The following is a 16,611-nucleotide window of genomic DNA, read 5'->3' as shown; positions in this document are numbered from 1 at the left end:
TGCCAGAGCAGTTAACCCCTGGAAGAAAAAGATTGAAGATGGTGTGACCAGCGCATGGGTATGGAGACATGACCATGTGGCTACCTTGTTGTTTGAATAAACTACTTACTAAAGGTTTTTCTTCTACAACATTTATACTGAATTTTCAAAAAAAGATCATATGAAAAAACATTGATTAAAGATACGTATGTTAGCCTCTGGGTGACAAATAATGAGGTGGCATTAGCTAGCTGCTAAGGAGAAGGAAAAGTTGTGTGGTTGCTTTGATGTAACCAACATCTGTCAACAGGGTGAATTTGCTTTTGTTTAATTTCAAGAGCGCTAGTCTTCCTTTTGTGCCCAATCAGTTTAAGCTTCTGCCTGAGGCACTCCTTGGTTGTTCTTTTCTTTTGCCAGTGCACAGGTTATTACATGTGAAATGTGAGCCCATCTTCTCTTGTACTAGCTACACAGACTTGCAAAGAGCCTTTAATCTTATAATCGTGAAGTTTTCTAGGACATGTGCATCTTGTCTCTCTCTGGCTCTGCCCCATACTATATAGGCTTGGAAACATCAGTGTGTCACTACATGCTTTGGGATTTCCTTCATAAAAATCTGTGCTATGTGTTATCTTCTGTTTGTAACATTTGCTGTCTCATTTTGGACCGTATGAACCACTGAAATGTTTTGAAAAGTCTGAAATTAAGGATAAAATCTGGTTTGATTTGACAGAGTTCACATTCTCTCCCCCCCCCCATCAAACTCAAATTAATTAATGTATATGTATGTACTGTCAATTCTCCTCTCAATTCATGGAGGAACAACATTCTGAAATTTAAAAATAGGAGGCAGAGGAACATGACTATCTGTTTATTTTTGTCCAGTCTCAAATGTGCTAAATAAATAAAATACTAAAATAGGAGTTCAAAAACTACCAATTTTTCTTAATTACTAAACAATTTTGAAATCAGAACAAATACAATTGGACAATATTTGCTATAAGTCAGCCCAATAATCTTGGAAATAGCTAATCATTTATGCTTGATTAAGCAAAATGCTGTTCACCCAGCAATCAGTTGCTTACATATGATAGCTTAATGGGCCTTTGTACCAGATATTAATTCAATCTTTTATTATAAACAGTTTGGTATTTTGTATATAATTGGTATTTTTAACTTGTATTACAAATGCAATTAGTGTTTCATAATATTCAAATCCTTCTCCCTCTCTCACTCACCCGCTCTCTCTTTCTCTCTGTAGGTATATAAAATACATATTATTTAATTAGTTGTTGCCTTTATTTACACTGTGAATTCTGCTGTGGCAAATTTTCAGCAGCTTGATTTAAAGGTTAACTAAACATGATTTAATAGCTTGATGAAACATGAGAGCACTTGCACTAATGTGTATTGAAAATAATGTGGACTTTTAATTCTGTTATGGATGGACTATGTTACAGCTTTCTAAAATGTAGCACAATTATTCTTGCTACTATTAAATAAGAAACACTTTAAACGGAATCATTGCCAACCTTTCTCATTGGGGCGGGGAGGGGGAAATGGATCTTGTTGACCGGAAGAAAAGTCATATTTGAATTACTAAAATCAGCTTAATTAAGGGTCATTATGGATGTACACATAAAAATCCTTACTATTCAGTGAGTGAAATGGGAGTATTTCATTATATAGTGTAGCATGCTTGAACAGATAACAATTAAAATAGACCTGCAATAAGGAGGCTAATAAATGTGGGGGCATGCTGCCTGCTATAAAATTAAAATAGTCTTCTCACCCCATCATCATTCAGCCCCCTTAGCTGACTCAGATGAAAGAAAATCAACAGCTGTTTTTAGCAAAAATTGGGTGGAGGTGAGAAAATAAAGACGGGAAAACCCTAACTAAATGCTAGCCAATAAGATGGAAAGATATATTGATAGGCTCCACCACTTATAAAATCCATGCACACATTACACTTTGATTCATTCTGGTTGTAAATCATTATCTTCAAACAGCAACCACCACCTGGTGGTGGAATTATTATTTTTATTTATTTTGAATGTTGATAATTCTTATTACATAGCATTGTAAAGGTGTGATTTAGTCATAAAAATTTCCACCATGGATTTATTATCTCTAAGGAAAATGGTCAATGTTAAGGAGAGTGTCTATCTTAGAGAATGCTAGATTTCTTCCACTCCATTAAGCTTACATCCATTACTCTATGGCAGTGTTTTAAAACTGAAACTGTCCCACAGTAGCAGTCAGTTTTGTTGAGAAATTAGTAGAGAAAGAAGTATGTATCATACACCATTCAATTTCTAAACCAGTATTTCATCCTGCTTGAAAGGTACATTTAGGACACTAAATGGTTTATTGCATGAGGAGCTGTCAACAGTAGAATAAACAGAAGTAAACAGAATTTGACACTGTCTTAGATGTGTGTAAATGTGTGTGTGTGGGGGGGGTATGGTTTGTGTGAACTGATCTGGGGAGCACAGCCAGTGGTTCCTTGTCTCTGGTGATTGATGATGTTAGTGTATCAAACTGGCTGTAAATGTTAGGCTGGAAACAGAGAGTATTTGGAGATTTTTAAAAAGGGAACATTAAGAATATATGTTAAGAAAACATGATAATGTTTCAGATTAGGTGTTCCGTTATGCTAAAAACTCACTACTTCTTGATTTCCTTTGTACCGTCTTTTTAATTGTTTTCTTTGGCCATATTTTATGTTTGCTGGGGAGGGGGAATTAATTAAGGTGTTATTTCACGCACATTTATTTTACCCATTTGCTGTAAGACTGGGCTGCCATATTCCAAGTGTGGATTCTAACTATTGCAGCGCAGGTTTCTGTTTTGTGCCACACAACAGCTGCTGCAGCATCCTGCAAAAGACAAATGAGCTCAGGCTACAAGCCGTCTCCACTTTCCATTCAAAGAAGGGGAAGAGGGCAAACTCTTGTTACAACATACAACAGTCGCAAGAGGGAGCTGAGGGCTTGATAGGATGGAGCATCAGCAGATGCTTGAAAAGTTACTTTTTTCAACTGCAGCTCCCAGAATCTCACAAGCCCTCCTCATGCAGCACTCCTATCTTGTGCTTAGAACAGCACTGTTGATACCTTGCTGCTTTGCGACAGGAAACATTGCCAGCTTTTCCCACCTTGTCTAAGTTCCCCCTCCCTGCCCAACTTTGCATCAGTCCTTGAAATTCTGAGCACAGTCCAGCATTCTACCATCTCATTCCACTGGGCAGTGTGGGACATGTTCTCATAAAATATATTTCTATTTTGGCATAGAAGGAACCATTACTGGAATAATTGTTATCTGTGTTATCCCATTATTTTATTACTCATTTTTCAGAGTAAATCCTTTTAAGGGCAGGCAAAACGGTGAAAAACATAACAAAAGTCTAAATATTGAATTTGGTTATTATTACCAAAAGTCTTGCCATGAACAGAGGTTAATTCCCTTTTGTTCCAGCTTGGGTACCTAGTACTTAGGTTCAAAACGGCTTTGAGACCACTTTAACTGCTCTGGCTCAATGCTAGGGTACTCTGCGAACTGTAGTTTTGTGAGACATTTTGCCTTCTCTATGAAAGAGCTCTGGTGCCACAATAAACTACAATTCCCAGGATTGTAGTGGGATTCCGAGGATTCCCACTGAGCCAGGACAGTTGAAAAGGTCTTTACATACACATTACATACACATTGTAGGTTGCTTGGCCAACCTTTCTTTCCAATTTAACCAGTTGTGTGAAAAAAAACAAGATCAGAGCTTGGGGTAGGGAATTTTCCCTTTGGACTACAACTTCCAAAATCCTCTGCCAAATACATAAGGATTCTTGAAGTTACAACAAGTAAATATAATTATTCCAAGTGTTTATGTACATTTGAACAGGGTTTTTGATTCTGCTGAAGTTCTCTAATTTTTGACAGTACTGGCCCATTTAGTCTCCTGTGATATAACTGATAATTATGGTTCTTTCCTTTTTCTGATCCTCCTTAAACAGTATAGTCAGTGCACTGAATGCAAGTTCTTTCTTTGGCTACTCTGAAGTATATTTCCATGATGAATGAATCAGTGCAGCCAAATTCACAACTGTGCTGTTCCATGTGTGTTTAAACAAAAATCAGCCCCATGATACTCAACAATGCAGCAGACATAAAACTGTGGTCTTGGATTCTATTGACCTGCATAAGTTTTTTTTCAAGAGTGCTTTTGTTTAGATAGGATGAGCAAGTTGTGGCCTTCCAGCACTTATGAGGCTGCAACTTTCAGCATTCCATCCTCACCATTAAGTATATTGGCTGGTACTAATGGGAACTGCAACATCTGGAGGACGCCATGACCCTGATCCGCCCTTTTGCCAGCTCTAAAAGAAGCGGCAAACACCTGCTTCTTTTTGCGCTGGCAAAACATACACTTTTCTGCCCCACCACGAGTGGAAGCTGGCTTTCAGGTGCTCTAGTGGTGTGTGCAGCTAGTAGGTGTGAAGCTGGCTTCTGAGCGGCCTCAGAGCATGTGGCATCAAAACACAGCACTCTGAAGCTACCTGGATGGCGGCGCAAAGGGGCAGTCTGTTTTGCCCCTAGGACTGTGACTCATTCTCTCCGTTGATTCCTTATTTGGAGGGGTGGGGTCTCCCTACTCTTGGGTTCTTGTACTATTGACCCTATTTCCCCCATATCATTGATGTTATTGTCCCCAATACTGATTGTTTCTCTGCCCTCTGGAATAATGTCTCCCTTCCTTATGTGACTCAGTTTAAATATCTCCTGATCAAGTTTTCAAGACTCACAGCAAATATATTCTTACCAACTGCTGTAAGGTGTAACACATCTCTTGCAAGAAGTCCTTCTTCATGAAAGTGCAGACCATGGTCCAAGAAGCCAATTGTTCACTTCTAGTATTCTTCCTCTTTCCGGCCTACATCCTTCAACAGGAAAGAGCAATAAAATAACAACCTGCCCCAAAGTACTTTAGCTTCCCCACAAGCCTCATATTCTCTTGCAATATACTGAAGGCTGTACAGTCAACCCTCCTTATCCATGGATTTTTTTTTATCCACAGATTCAAGCATCCACAACTTGAAAATATATATTTTTTAAAAAAGTGGAAATTCCAAATAGCAAACCTTGATTTTGCCATTTTATATAAAGGACACCATTTTGCTGTGCCATTGCATTTAGTGAGACTTGAGCATCCATGGAGTTTGTTATCCACGGGGGGTGGAGGTGGGGGGCCTGGAACCAAACCCCAGCGGATAACAAGAGTCCACTGTATCTTGCAATACAATTTGATCCAGTCTGGATTAGTAGTTGTTGGTGGGCTTCATGAGTCTTTATCAGTTTCTCTATGACAACATGGATCTTTGCCCCCAGGAGACCGCACACCTTTCAAGATATCTTATTAGGCCTGCACACCACTCTTCTTCTCCACAAAGAATCACCTACTATGGCCACATGTCTTTTCTTCTTCTGAGAACAGGCAGAAGCCCTTCCAGCCATAAAACTCTTCAAAGTCACCTCCATGACTTCTGAGGAATGAGGCTGATGTCTCTATTCTTGTGCCGCACTGATTAAGGGGGCAGTTTGGAATTGATTGTGTAGTTCCAAACTTGCATCATGGCCCTTGATAGTTCTGCTTCTGTATGTTGCATTCTTCCAAGTATCAGCCACCTGTATTAGGGTATTAGGTCTTCTGTATTAGGGAAGTTTTCCAAGGAAAATTTCATCCTCCCTGAGAAGTCAAAATGTAGATACACAGACCTCAAACTGCACCTTCTCTTACAACTGGCCATCCTGTTTGTGTTTGCTGCAGCTATAGCCTTTGCAGGTCCTCTGGCAGAAAAATAACCATGACATAGATGTTTCATGTCACTTCAATAACTCTGTCACCATTCATGTTCATCATCCTGTACATTTGAGGGCTTTTCCCTCAAATTCCTCCATAAATGTCCATTTAAAAATACTTATTTTACTCTTCCTGTTTGTTAAACTCCAGAGACATAAGCGCGGTACAGACCGGCCCAAAGGGGCAGCCTGCCAGCAGCCTATTCCCCTCCGGAGGGAAGCTGCAGCGGCCAAACTGTGTGGCTTCCCTCCGGAGTAAAAAGAACCCGGAAAAACCGCTGTCAATGGCGCACTCGTGACGTAATGGACACGCCACAACATGCAGACGCTATGTGTCCATTACATCAAAACGATGGCGTCTGTGTAAATGGGACGCTGCCATTATTGTGTCGCCAGCACATACTAGGGTCAGGGACCATGCAGTTTGTGTGCGGTCCCTAACCCAGCACAGCGCATTTCGCCAATCTTTACCGTGCCATAGACAGCAGCTATTTAGAGCTAGTGGCTGCTAACCCCCCCCCCCCCCCAAGTCAGAGACTCAGCAGATGAAGCCCAGCCCACTTAGACCATGTGCTCAAAGAGAGCACATGGCACAAAGCAAAGAAAAACACCTACACAAGCCTATAAACTAGTACAACCAAACAATCATGCTGATCCCCCCCCCCAAAGCTCTCTTTCTTCTGTCTCCTTAGAGACAGATAATGGTCTCTAATCTTGAATAATGGCTTGAATGATGAAAGCAAAGCAAAGCTGAACTGAAGACTTAACTGTCTAAGACTGAGATAAGGGATATGTTAGTATCTCTTGACAATGAGAGAGAAGTTTAGGGAGGCGAGAGTTCAATTCTTGCTTGGCCATGAAACCCACTGTATGACCTTGGGCAAGTCACATGCTCTCAACCTTAGGGGAAGGCAATGATAAATTTCTTCTGAACAAATCTTGCCAAGAAAATCCCATGATAGATTCACCTTAGGGTTGCCGTAAATCGAAAATGACTTGAAGGCACACAATATACAGAGAGGTTAAAAACATCTGCATGTTATGCTTGGAACACTGAAGTTTTGGAAAGTCAGTAATAATAATAGGGATAGTAATTTTTTTAAAGGTTGGACAGATGTTGAGATATCAGCAGTATGTGTGTATTGGGGAAGCATAGTGGGCAGTGGTCTACACTAATGGCTTCAGATCTCACCAGGAGGCATTGGGGGAAGTCTATCCCTTGCCAATCTCATTTTTTTTGTGTGTGTGTGTGAAAACAAAGAAGTAGAGTATAAAGGATACTATACCCTGCAAAACAGTGCTATCAGAAATTATTATAATCATAAATACATTCAGGCAAGAGCAACAGGAGGAATGCAGCCCTTCTGTGATGCTCATGTTTCTCTGGATTTGAGGTCCTCATGAACACTTCTGTCAAAACCTTTTGTTCTGTTATCCTTCTACCTTAGACATGGAGTTCTATAGGTTTGAAGTTGAGACAACAGTCTCTTTCCTTTGCCTCCCATCTACATTTCCCTGATGCTTGTTGTGTCTTTACTTCATACCAGAAGGAGAAATCCATTACAAGGGAAAAGTTGGTATGGATGCCCATGCCTTTTGTTTGGCATCTCTTAGAAGTCCTGTATATGAAAGCACCCTGGGCCTAAATAACTGAGTGTGGTAAGCTTTGCTTCTTTCAGGGCTGCATTTCAGACTGGTTGTTTTTTTTAAGGCATGGGCTGATATGAGTCTCTTCCATGGTTGCTAGGTTGTATATATCTGATAGATTTTTCCTATATATACTACCTTATACTACTATCTATACTACTATCTTCTTTATCATGAGGCTGTTGGGCTCTCTTGACACTTCCATCCATTACTCATATGCTTCCCTATAATAAGATGTTTTTATAGACATGAAGTCATCCTAAAATCTATCGAAATAACATAAAAAGCAGCACTCTTTTCTTTCATTATTAGAGTGTGTCCTCTGTATATTTCAGGCTTGCCTGTGAAAGCTGGATTTAAGCTCTCATGCTCCCTTCCTGCCCCATTAGTCCATATACTATACTTGTGGGATAATAGAGAGAAGAAAGTTGCTGGTAATATGTTGGGCCTCTGCTTTCCCTTGAGGTGCTATACAAATCTAAGCAATTTTCGCTTACTTGCCACTTGTCAAAATCTGGGAAGGACATTATGAGCTCTGCAGAAATTCTTAAAATGGCAGTTCCTATTCAGTCTGTCCTTTTGTTCTGTACTTTTTGGGCTCCTGAAAGGAGTGGTCCCACTGTTCTAATTAAAATAAATGGGTGAAGCCAGGCTTCTGCATTTCATACATCTTGTGGAATACTGGGCATTGCAGGGGGGAGGGAGAGAGCACAAAAGAAGCCAAATATTTTATAAATGTAGAGGAGAAAATGTCTCTGCCATAGTTACATAAAGTGTATTTTGTAGGAAGAAAACAGGTGTAGCCAAAAAAAACAAAAAAAAAAACCCTGGTATCCCTGAAGGAAACAAACAAAACCAAGCCCCCCTCCTCCACATTTTCAAAAACTAAAAATTTAAAAATGTTCGAAGTGAATCTCTGAACTGGACAGATAGCTATAAGTAAGATAAACTTCTCAACAAACATGGAGATAACACAAGGTTATTTGTATCACAGAATTTGTTTCCGAGAGCTAGTGGTTCTTATAACGTGGGAAATTTTGTATTTGAGGTCTTGAGGTTTGAGCAGACAAACTATTCAGTGAAAATTAATTGGAATAGTTCCAAACCAAGTATCTTGAGCCAAAGATGTGCAGTTTAAGCTTAAGTATATTTACTCAGAATTAAATTTCATTTACTTCAGTGAGCTCTGTTGTGGTGGTGGTAGTGGTTGTGCCTTCAAATCATTTCTGACTTATGGTGATCCTAAGGTGAACCTCTCACAAGGTTTGGCAAGAGTGGTTCAGAGGGAGCTTGCCTTCACCTTCCTTTGAGACTGAGAGTGCGACTTGCCCAAACTCCCATGCGAATGTGCTAAGGATCACTGCATTAAATATTGACAATATGGGCTGCTTGGCCTAATGGTTAATTGGTAGCAAAGCCTACTTAATGAAATAAAAGACTATCCACATGTCTACTTTATTTATTTTCATTTTCCTTTCTGAGTTTTGAAGAGTTGATCCCTTTTATTACTCCAGCATATTCATATTATGGCTGCTCTATTCAGTATTGTCTGTTATCTTAGCAGTATGATTAATTCCTTCCTTTCTTAGTACTCTTTTACTAAACTTTGTCCAATTTCTTAGTTGCTCTCCCACCTCCTTGCAATACTGTACAGTACTACTTAGGAAAAGAAACTCCCAGACAAGGCTCCTTGTTTAGCACAATCATAGGGAAACATACAGTACTTCCGTGCATTTGCTTTGGTTGATCTGGGTAAGTGAAGGAAGGGATAAAGAATTGCACATCTCCTCCTTCATCAGGAGATATTTAGTTTCCACTTTTAGGTAAGAGCACATTTTAATTCCAGAAAGGTTTGGTGGGCAGCACTGGAGAACTTTTATTCACCCTTTGTAACATAATGAAAAAGCTGGATTCTTTGAGCCTGTTAGATATGGCATACTGAATAGTGACAAATTATGTACTTCTGTTTCTTCTGATTTTGCATTAGAGCATTGTAAGACAGTACTGGTTGTAATTCCTGATCCTCTGTTCTGTGAGTGGATTTGCTAAAACTGTTTGGATAGCCATCTGTTGAGGTTACTAGAAAATCTCAGTGTAACTTCACACAGTACTAATGCAGCAAAGTAGAACTTTCTAAAGGGCTTAGTTTTTGCTCATATTTTAAACATTGTTGTAACTCAGTAATGTGGTAACAAAAAGTTACTTAATGTAACCCTTTAATGCAGACATCATATTTAGATATACCCACCCATATCTATATATCTCCATCCACAGGTTGTGTGACTGGCCATCAGCGACTCTTCTTTTCATCAGTTGATCATATCTACTTACAAAAGCACCCAAGCGTTCATCAAAGAAGATATCTCTTTTTCTATAGACAAAGAAATACTGCTTATAGCGTAGTCTGGCCAGCTATAGTTTCTCCAGCTCATCCAGTTCCTGAGGTACTGTAATTTCTATTATCTGATCTTTTCACCAGTCAATATAAAGGTTGACTGCATGAGTGATCAAGTGCATTCATCCCTGAAAGCTGAGAGTTTGAATCATGGTTTTGTTACTAGGACTGGGATTTGATACTGCAGCACTATTGCACTAAGTTTTCTACTACCTGTTTTGCTAAAAAGAACAACAAATAAATTTTTCACCCAGTTTAAATCTGATGCTCCTTCAGCTACCATGAACAAATTGTGATGGGAAAGTATTCTCTTGTTGTTTTTACAATATATATGTAAAATTATATTGCACAGTTGGTTATAAATCAAATCAGTTGATCACACCTGAAGAAAGGCCATGATACTTTCATTACATATTTTGTACATGGTGTGTTTCTGTCCAGCTCTGACTTGGTTAATTTATTTCCAACTAAAATGAAATTATTTTTAAAATGTTAGCTGGTTGTGTGACTATAAACTTTATCAAATAAACTTTACTGTAACTGTTTAATGCTAGCTAAATGAAATAACAAACACCATAGCTCACTTTTTAATTCTGAATTCAAATAGTAGCTTAGAAAGTATGTATTTTGATGTTGACATTTATTTCTGAGTTTATGGAAAGTACAAATTCAGTTATTTAGTAGCTTTGATTCACCAGACTTTCCAACAGCTGAGCATAAGGAAAAGAATGATAGAGGGAGGGCCTTTAATCTTCTTCTGGGCCTAGGCAGGGTGGAGCTTAATTGAGGTGGTCCAAGGTGAAGTGAAACCCAACCTACATGTCTTGAAATATTTTCAAATGTAAAAGCTAGCAGTTGTATCATTACAGGGTGTTTGCTTTAGAGCCTAGAGTTAAAACTAAAATAATATATTAAATTGGGAACTGGCTATATAGATTGTGGAGCCCAAGTTCTCTGATTACCTATTTTTGAATTGTTTTCAATGACTAATCAGTTCGCTTTTTTTAAAAAAAAAAATGAAGATGTCCTTATTTGCTTCTTCACTGTCCTCAAATCCTTAAATTACTTGTAAAATAGAGGAGTTTAAAGCTAAAATTTCCTCTGGCATGCTAGTTTTCAGTGTAAAGTAAGAGTGAGTAATCATGGAAGGCTAGATGGCTGTATTACCCCCCACCTCCGGAGACCTTGGGAGGCTGTAGCCCCACCACACATACCTCCAAATGTCCCTCAACACCCTCTAGGAACATGGGGCATTTTGCCATATTTTTAGGCCCCCATGGGCCATTTTAGGCCCAGGAGAGGCCTTTTTTTAACTATAAGTCACTTCTGGTTTTTTTGTTTTTTTTAATGGCCCTGAGGGTGAAGATGCCCCTCTTTTGGGACATTTGGAAGAGCAGAGAAAAGCCCTATGGGGGCCCTGCATGCCATAAAAAGGGCCATGGGTGCTGCATGCAGCCCATGGCCCACACTTTGCCCACAGCTGATGTAAACAGATTTTTATTTTTATGGGTGGTGGTATAGAAGAGAAACCAGTCACATGAGTCTCCACTTATAATTTAAAGAGGCACAATCCAGTAACAAGTGAGAAGCAGACCTTACTCTCAGTCCAGAGAAAAGACCAACATCTTGCTGGTAAACAAACACATCCAGATTGCCACATAGTTCAGGAAGAGAATAAGTGTGGTGTAGTGATTTGAGCATTGGACTATGACTCTAGAGCAGGGTTTGAACCCTCACTGAGCCGTGAATCCCACTGGGTGACCTTGGGCAAATCCCACTGTCTCAGCCTCAGTGGATACCACCTCTGAAGAAACTTGTCAAGAAAACCATGTGAGTGATGTGGGAAAAATCAGCGTCAAAAAGACGCGGGTTAAATGAGTCTAGTGCATGGCCCCCATCTCTGAATTGCTGATTCGGTTCAAGTGCGAACCAGAGTCATTTAAACTGCTTCAAAATGATTTGCAAACCAGTTTAAAACATAGTGGGAATGAGGTAAAGGAAGGCAAAAGAAAGGTGACAGTATGATGAATGGAAAATATGACTGAGATAAAACCTGCTCCTGGTCTGAAATTAGGCAGCCCAGCTTCTGTTGGAAAAAAATCCAAGGTCTCTGTGTTGCCATGTGTCCACAAAGAGAGATATGCCCTATCCATCAGGCAGTAGTTTGGATAGTAAATGTACAGATGCTTGTGCCTTAGATAGTGCCCTTTCCCACTAATCAGCCTAAATTCAGAGGGGTAACAGCTTTCTGGAACAGTTGGTGTAACCAGCATTCACATTGTGAGGGGAAGGGTATAAAATCCACAATTATACCTGGCTTCCTTTACATCAAGCTTTGTCAACACGGTCAAATAGGGTGGCAGCTTCACAAAAGGTAAGAGGGCTAAAGCCCTCTGGGCTTTGTGTAGCTGGAACACTTCGGTGTGATCCAGGCAAGGGTGAAGCCTAACAAAATCGCACCTATCATTTTTGCCTTCTAGGGTCTAATTGTAATTTACATTTCTGTGTGAATAACCAGAAAGAGAGAGAGAGAGGGTGTGTGTGTATTAATGAGGAATATAAAACCATAGTATATTGGTTTGAATGTTTAACTATTACTCTGAAGACCAGGGTTCAAATCTCTGCTCACTCATAGAAATCCACTAAGTTACACTCTCTCAGCTTCAGAGGATGGCAAAGGCAGCCTCCCTCTGAACAGATCTTGCCAGGAAAACCCTGTGATAGATGTGTCTTAGGGTCACCATAGGTCTGAAAGAACTTGAAGGTATACAACAACAGAAACTTAAATTTGGAGCTACAGCTCTTTCTCATTCAGGCTCAATTCCTATCCATTTCTGTGGAATTAAAGATGTCTCTTGAGCTGTATGCCCATCAAGAATCCAGCTAATTTAACTAGGTTTTGTCCAAAGTTTTTGCTTTGGGAAAAAAAATGAGGAAGCAAAACAGAAATGAACATTGATTTTGAGGAGGCTTTAAGCCGCAGAGTAGAAAAACTGCTGTGGTATCTTGAATTTCAGTGCTGTAAGGTTAACAGACTATCAGAGTTGTTGGTAACAGGCAATGTTAAGTTCAAAAGGGCAGTGGGAGAAATACTGAGGCAGCCTTGAGGGTTTGCCCTGATGGCTTAGGAAGGTCGCTAAGACGACTGAAAGGGCAAGCTGCCATGAAGCAGGAGGCTCTATCTGAGAAAATGATCCCATTGTCATGCTCTGTTTTCTGATCTTCACTTTCATTCCTTTTTCTCCAAGCATATAAAGAAGCCAGACTATGTGACGACAGGCATTGTACCAGACTGGGGAGACTGCATAGAAATTAAGAACGAAGATCAGATTCAAGGGCTTCGTCAGGCTTGTCAGCTGGCCCGTCAAGTCCTGCTTCTAGCTGGGAAGAGTTTAAAGGTAAACAGTGACATGGAGGTCTGTAAAGAGCATGGACAGCTCTTATCTTTTTGTTTTATTTTGAGTGGATTTTGTTTTCAGTTTTGTCTTAAATTGGATTTTGCATCTCTACAGTTACTAAAGGATACTTTCTCGCTTTTACATTTTTGATTTGGCTATCCATACACTGTTCCTCTCTCCCCCTCCCTCAGAAAAGAACCCTTAATTCAGGTTTTAAAATAAATCAAGCTAACTAAACAAGTATGCCTTTGATATGAGTCATATGATTGCTTTAATACAGTTGTACATGGAAAGTGTTTGTCCCCCCCCCCCACACACAAACACACACAAACGAATTGTGGAAAGACCAGAAAAGTAGAGGAAGATTGCTATCTGTATTGAGAAAAAAGAAATGCTGTTTTCTGTATAGCTGAAAAAATGGGAAGTAGAAGCTTGGTTTCATAAACCACTTATCTCATGTCTGGTTCAACTTTATAACCAATAGATCAAATACCTGAAGCTTTGTAAAGCGCTTGTAGCAGCATACATAGCCCTAATAATATTTAATCAGAATTTAGTATCATTTGCAGTGTATATTTCAGTATGCCATATTGCGTATGTTTATCCTAAGGGACATGAGATTCTATTGTTTAGTCACAAAGCAAATCTTCTTTGTTCACACTTGCTAATTTTCAGCTGTGCGTTTATGTAAATTGGACTAGGCTGTTCACTCTTTCTCTAGTGATTTTATTGGTCTGCTTTGCCTTTCCCCCAAAATAGGCATATTATGAGCTTCAAAACTATTTGTAATGCATACCACAGCATAATGTCAGAAACACTTGCTCTTCTGCGGTGTCTCTTCAGAATATTTTATGTTGCTTATCTCCTTTTTAGTAAGGGAAAAGCAGTTATAAAGAACATTTTTACAAATATTTTTAGATAATGGAGGATTTAAAAAAAAACAAATCTCTAAAAATAGCAGAGGGGATTTTGATCACATGAATGGCTGCTACATATTACTGAAGTGGGATGATAATAGAGTTAGGCTGAATCTTATTGTTAGTCCCAACCAGAACAGACTCACTGAATCAATAGGATTTTATAAATATTGATTTACCATTCAGCAATTAATCACTTGGTTTAGCTTAATAGAAAATACCAGCAGGATTCAGACGAGTGCCTGCAATCCTGTATACTGTATGTTTACCTGAAAGTAAATCCCATTGGACTCAGTGGGACTTAATTCTGAATATGTTACTGCAAGGTAGCCATAGTTTGTAAGTATTCAAGTGACCAAAAATCCTTCTAGTCCAGCCCCAAGATTGTAATTCAAATTTTAAGAATAGCAGATTACTTGTAACAAATTTAATTTTGTGGCCTCTGTTTGGATGAAGTGAGGCCACATGGAAGAAGTTGCCATCCCTGAGCCTGATCAATCAGTTTCTGAGTTTCCTTGATTCTAGTAAAAATAGCATAGAGGACTGTATTTGGGCAGACTTTATGGAATTGTCCTTTGTGCAGAAAGTGTTACCAGCAGATTCAAGAGAGGTCTACTGATAATGTTTCATCAAGAAAAAAGGGATGGGAATAAAAGTGACAAGATGACGGGAGCAGAGAACAAAGAATAGTGGGGAAATAGTAAAAAGCAAGAGCATGTAGAGATGTAAATGTAAGCTAAAGAAGTTCTCGGTGAAGATGAAAGGGAAATGAGAGCAATATAGAGAACAAAAATGGGAGGGAGAGAGGGGGAGTCATATGGTTGAAATGATAGGCACTTGAATATGCCAAGCAACTGGATTAAGGACTGAAGCAAAAGAGTAAACCTACAGGGAGGAATATTGCAGTAATAGAACAAGACATAGTGAAATAATGAAACAAGAATTTAGTGACATCACAGTAAAGATAAGGGTAAATTTTGCTAATAATCCAAAGTAAAAACAGCATATCTGAATGACAGCCTGAACTGGGTAGAAAAATAAGTCAAGAAGCTTACATAGTGGTTACTGGCCACAGTAACTTAAGTCAAGGTATTAATAGTATTAATCAAGGATGAAAGAAAAGTTGAGAAAAAGCAGAAGTAATGTAGGAGCAAAAACTGATTCAGAAGTTTGAAATTCAGATGCTGTGATATACAACTGTGAATAAACAGAGCACATAACAGGAGTAACAGCTCAGAAAGATAAAACTAGAGATGACTAATGTAAATATTATAACTAAGGTTAAGAGGGAAGAAGTCAGTGGGACACAATAGAAAGTGAAAATGTGAGGATGGGCCATGGAAACTGGCAGGGAGGAGGCAATCCAAATTAGAAGAGAAAAAGGAAATGCTGAATTTGAAGTCAAACCAAGGGGAAGAAATGTCTGAAAAAGAAAAGAGAGCATTAGGATGAAGGTAGAAAAAGGAAAATGGCAGGATAATGAAGGGAGGAAAGTAAAACAGAAGAATGGTATATGTGTTTTTAATTTTGAGGATATTTGGGGAAACCAAGAAAGAAACTATAAATAATAAGTCCAAGAGTGGGGTGGAAAACACCAAGCAAAATCAAAACTTTCAAGAGAGAGAATTCTGCATAAAAGAATTGCCCCCCAAAAATAATATTAAGATAAATTTGCCAGCGATAAGAAAGAAAAGAAAGAGGATGCCAGTCATGTCTTCCTACAGGATACTTGGGACAGGTAATCTCCTTTTCTGGATTATACCTTCGTCATTTGTGGTTGACTGGGCAGATAAGAGTTGTAGTCTAAAACATATGGGACACAAGCCAGTTTGATATAAGCACTGAGAAGAGAAGGAAAAAGGGGAGCTTAACCTTTCCTTGCACTTCATTTTCTCAGTAAAAATTGCCCCTCACATCAAAGTTGCTTCTTGCCCCATTGGTAAATGCGCACTGCCAAATAATAGCAGGGAATGGAGGTGGGAGTGAATTGGTATCATCAGGAAAATGAAATGAATTGAAAGAGTTAAAAATGCCATAGTCATAAACCAGATCACTCCTACCATGTGGCTGCTATATGCAAAAGCTTTAAAGAGATCATAATACATTCAGTCATAACAGGTAGTTTAGCACACAAGACATGAATTTATGACCTGACCTGACCGACTTCTATTAAGATCTTAAAATGTCACACTGCCACCTCAGAAACTGATGGGCTCAGTTATTGTTTGGTTTTTAATATATGACACTGGAGGCTGATGTCTTTGCAGACTGCCAAGTGAATTACTGCCAGAAGTTGGAGTTTCCCTGAGTCAAAATCTAAGAAAGTTCTGTTCATCTGCAGCAATGTTTGAGTAGAAACAGTACCTGTTGAACTGCCTGTCTCAAAGCACTGTTAAAAACACTACAGTTAGCTTTAGGTCAC

The 16,611-nt window shown here is 39.1% G+C and overlaps 1 protein-coding gene and 1 long non-coding RNA gene across 7 annotated transcripts in view; one reads left to right on the top strand and one right to left on the bottom strand.

Moving 5' to 3' along the window:
- LOC121920123 overlaps window positions 1–16,611 on the bottom strand; it is an 86,375-nt gene that overhangs the window by 873 nt on the left and 68,891 nt on the right. Inside the window, exon 2 of the long non-coding RNA XR_006101659.1 lies at window positions 4,796–4,913. This is a non-coding gene — a long non-coding RNA (uncharacterized LOC121920123). The remainder of the gene's footprint in view (window positions 1–4,795; window positions 4,914–16,611) is intronic.
- METAP1D (methionyl aminopeptidase type 1D, mitochondrial) overlaps window positions 1–16,611 on the top strand; it is a 102,728-nt gene that overhangs the window by 41,075 nt on the left and 45,042 nt on the right. For 3 of the 6 annotated variants that reach the window (XM_042447203.1, XM_042447202.1, XM_042447199.1), the window contains exons 2-3: window positions 9,754–9,923; window positions 13,123–13,272. In XM_042447203.1, the coding sequence (XP_042303137.1) occupies window positions 9,754–9,923; window positions 13,123–13,272 (320 nt within the window). Of the gene's footprint in view, window positions 1–9,753; window positions 9,924–13,122; window positions 13,291–16,611 lie in introns of all 6 variants that reach the window. The other 3 variants (XM_042447205.1, XM_042447204.1, XM_042447200.1) reach the window with 2 other exon arrangements.

This window comes from Sceloporus undulatus, chromosome 1 (assembly GCF_019175285.1).
Source record: "Sceloporus undulatus isolate JIND9_A2432 ecotype Alabama chromosome 1, SceUnd_v1.1, whole genome shotgun sequence".
Lineage (NCBI taxonomy): Eukaryota > Metazoa > Chordata > Lepidosauria > Squamata > Phrynosomatidae > Sceloporus > Sceloporus undulatus.
Note: the sequence above shows the minus strand (reverse complement) of the source record. Positions and strands in the feature narration are given on the sequence as shown.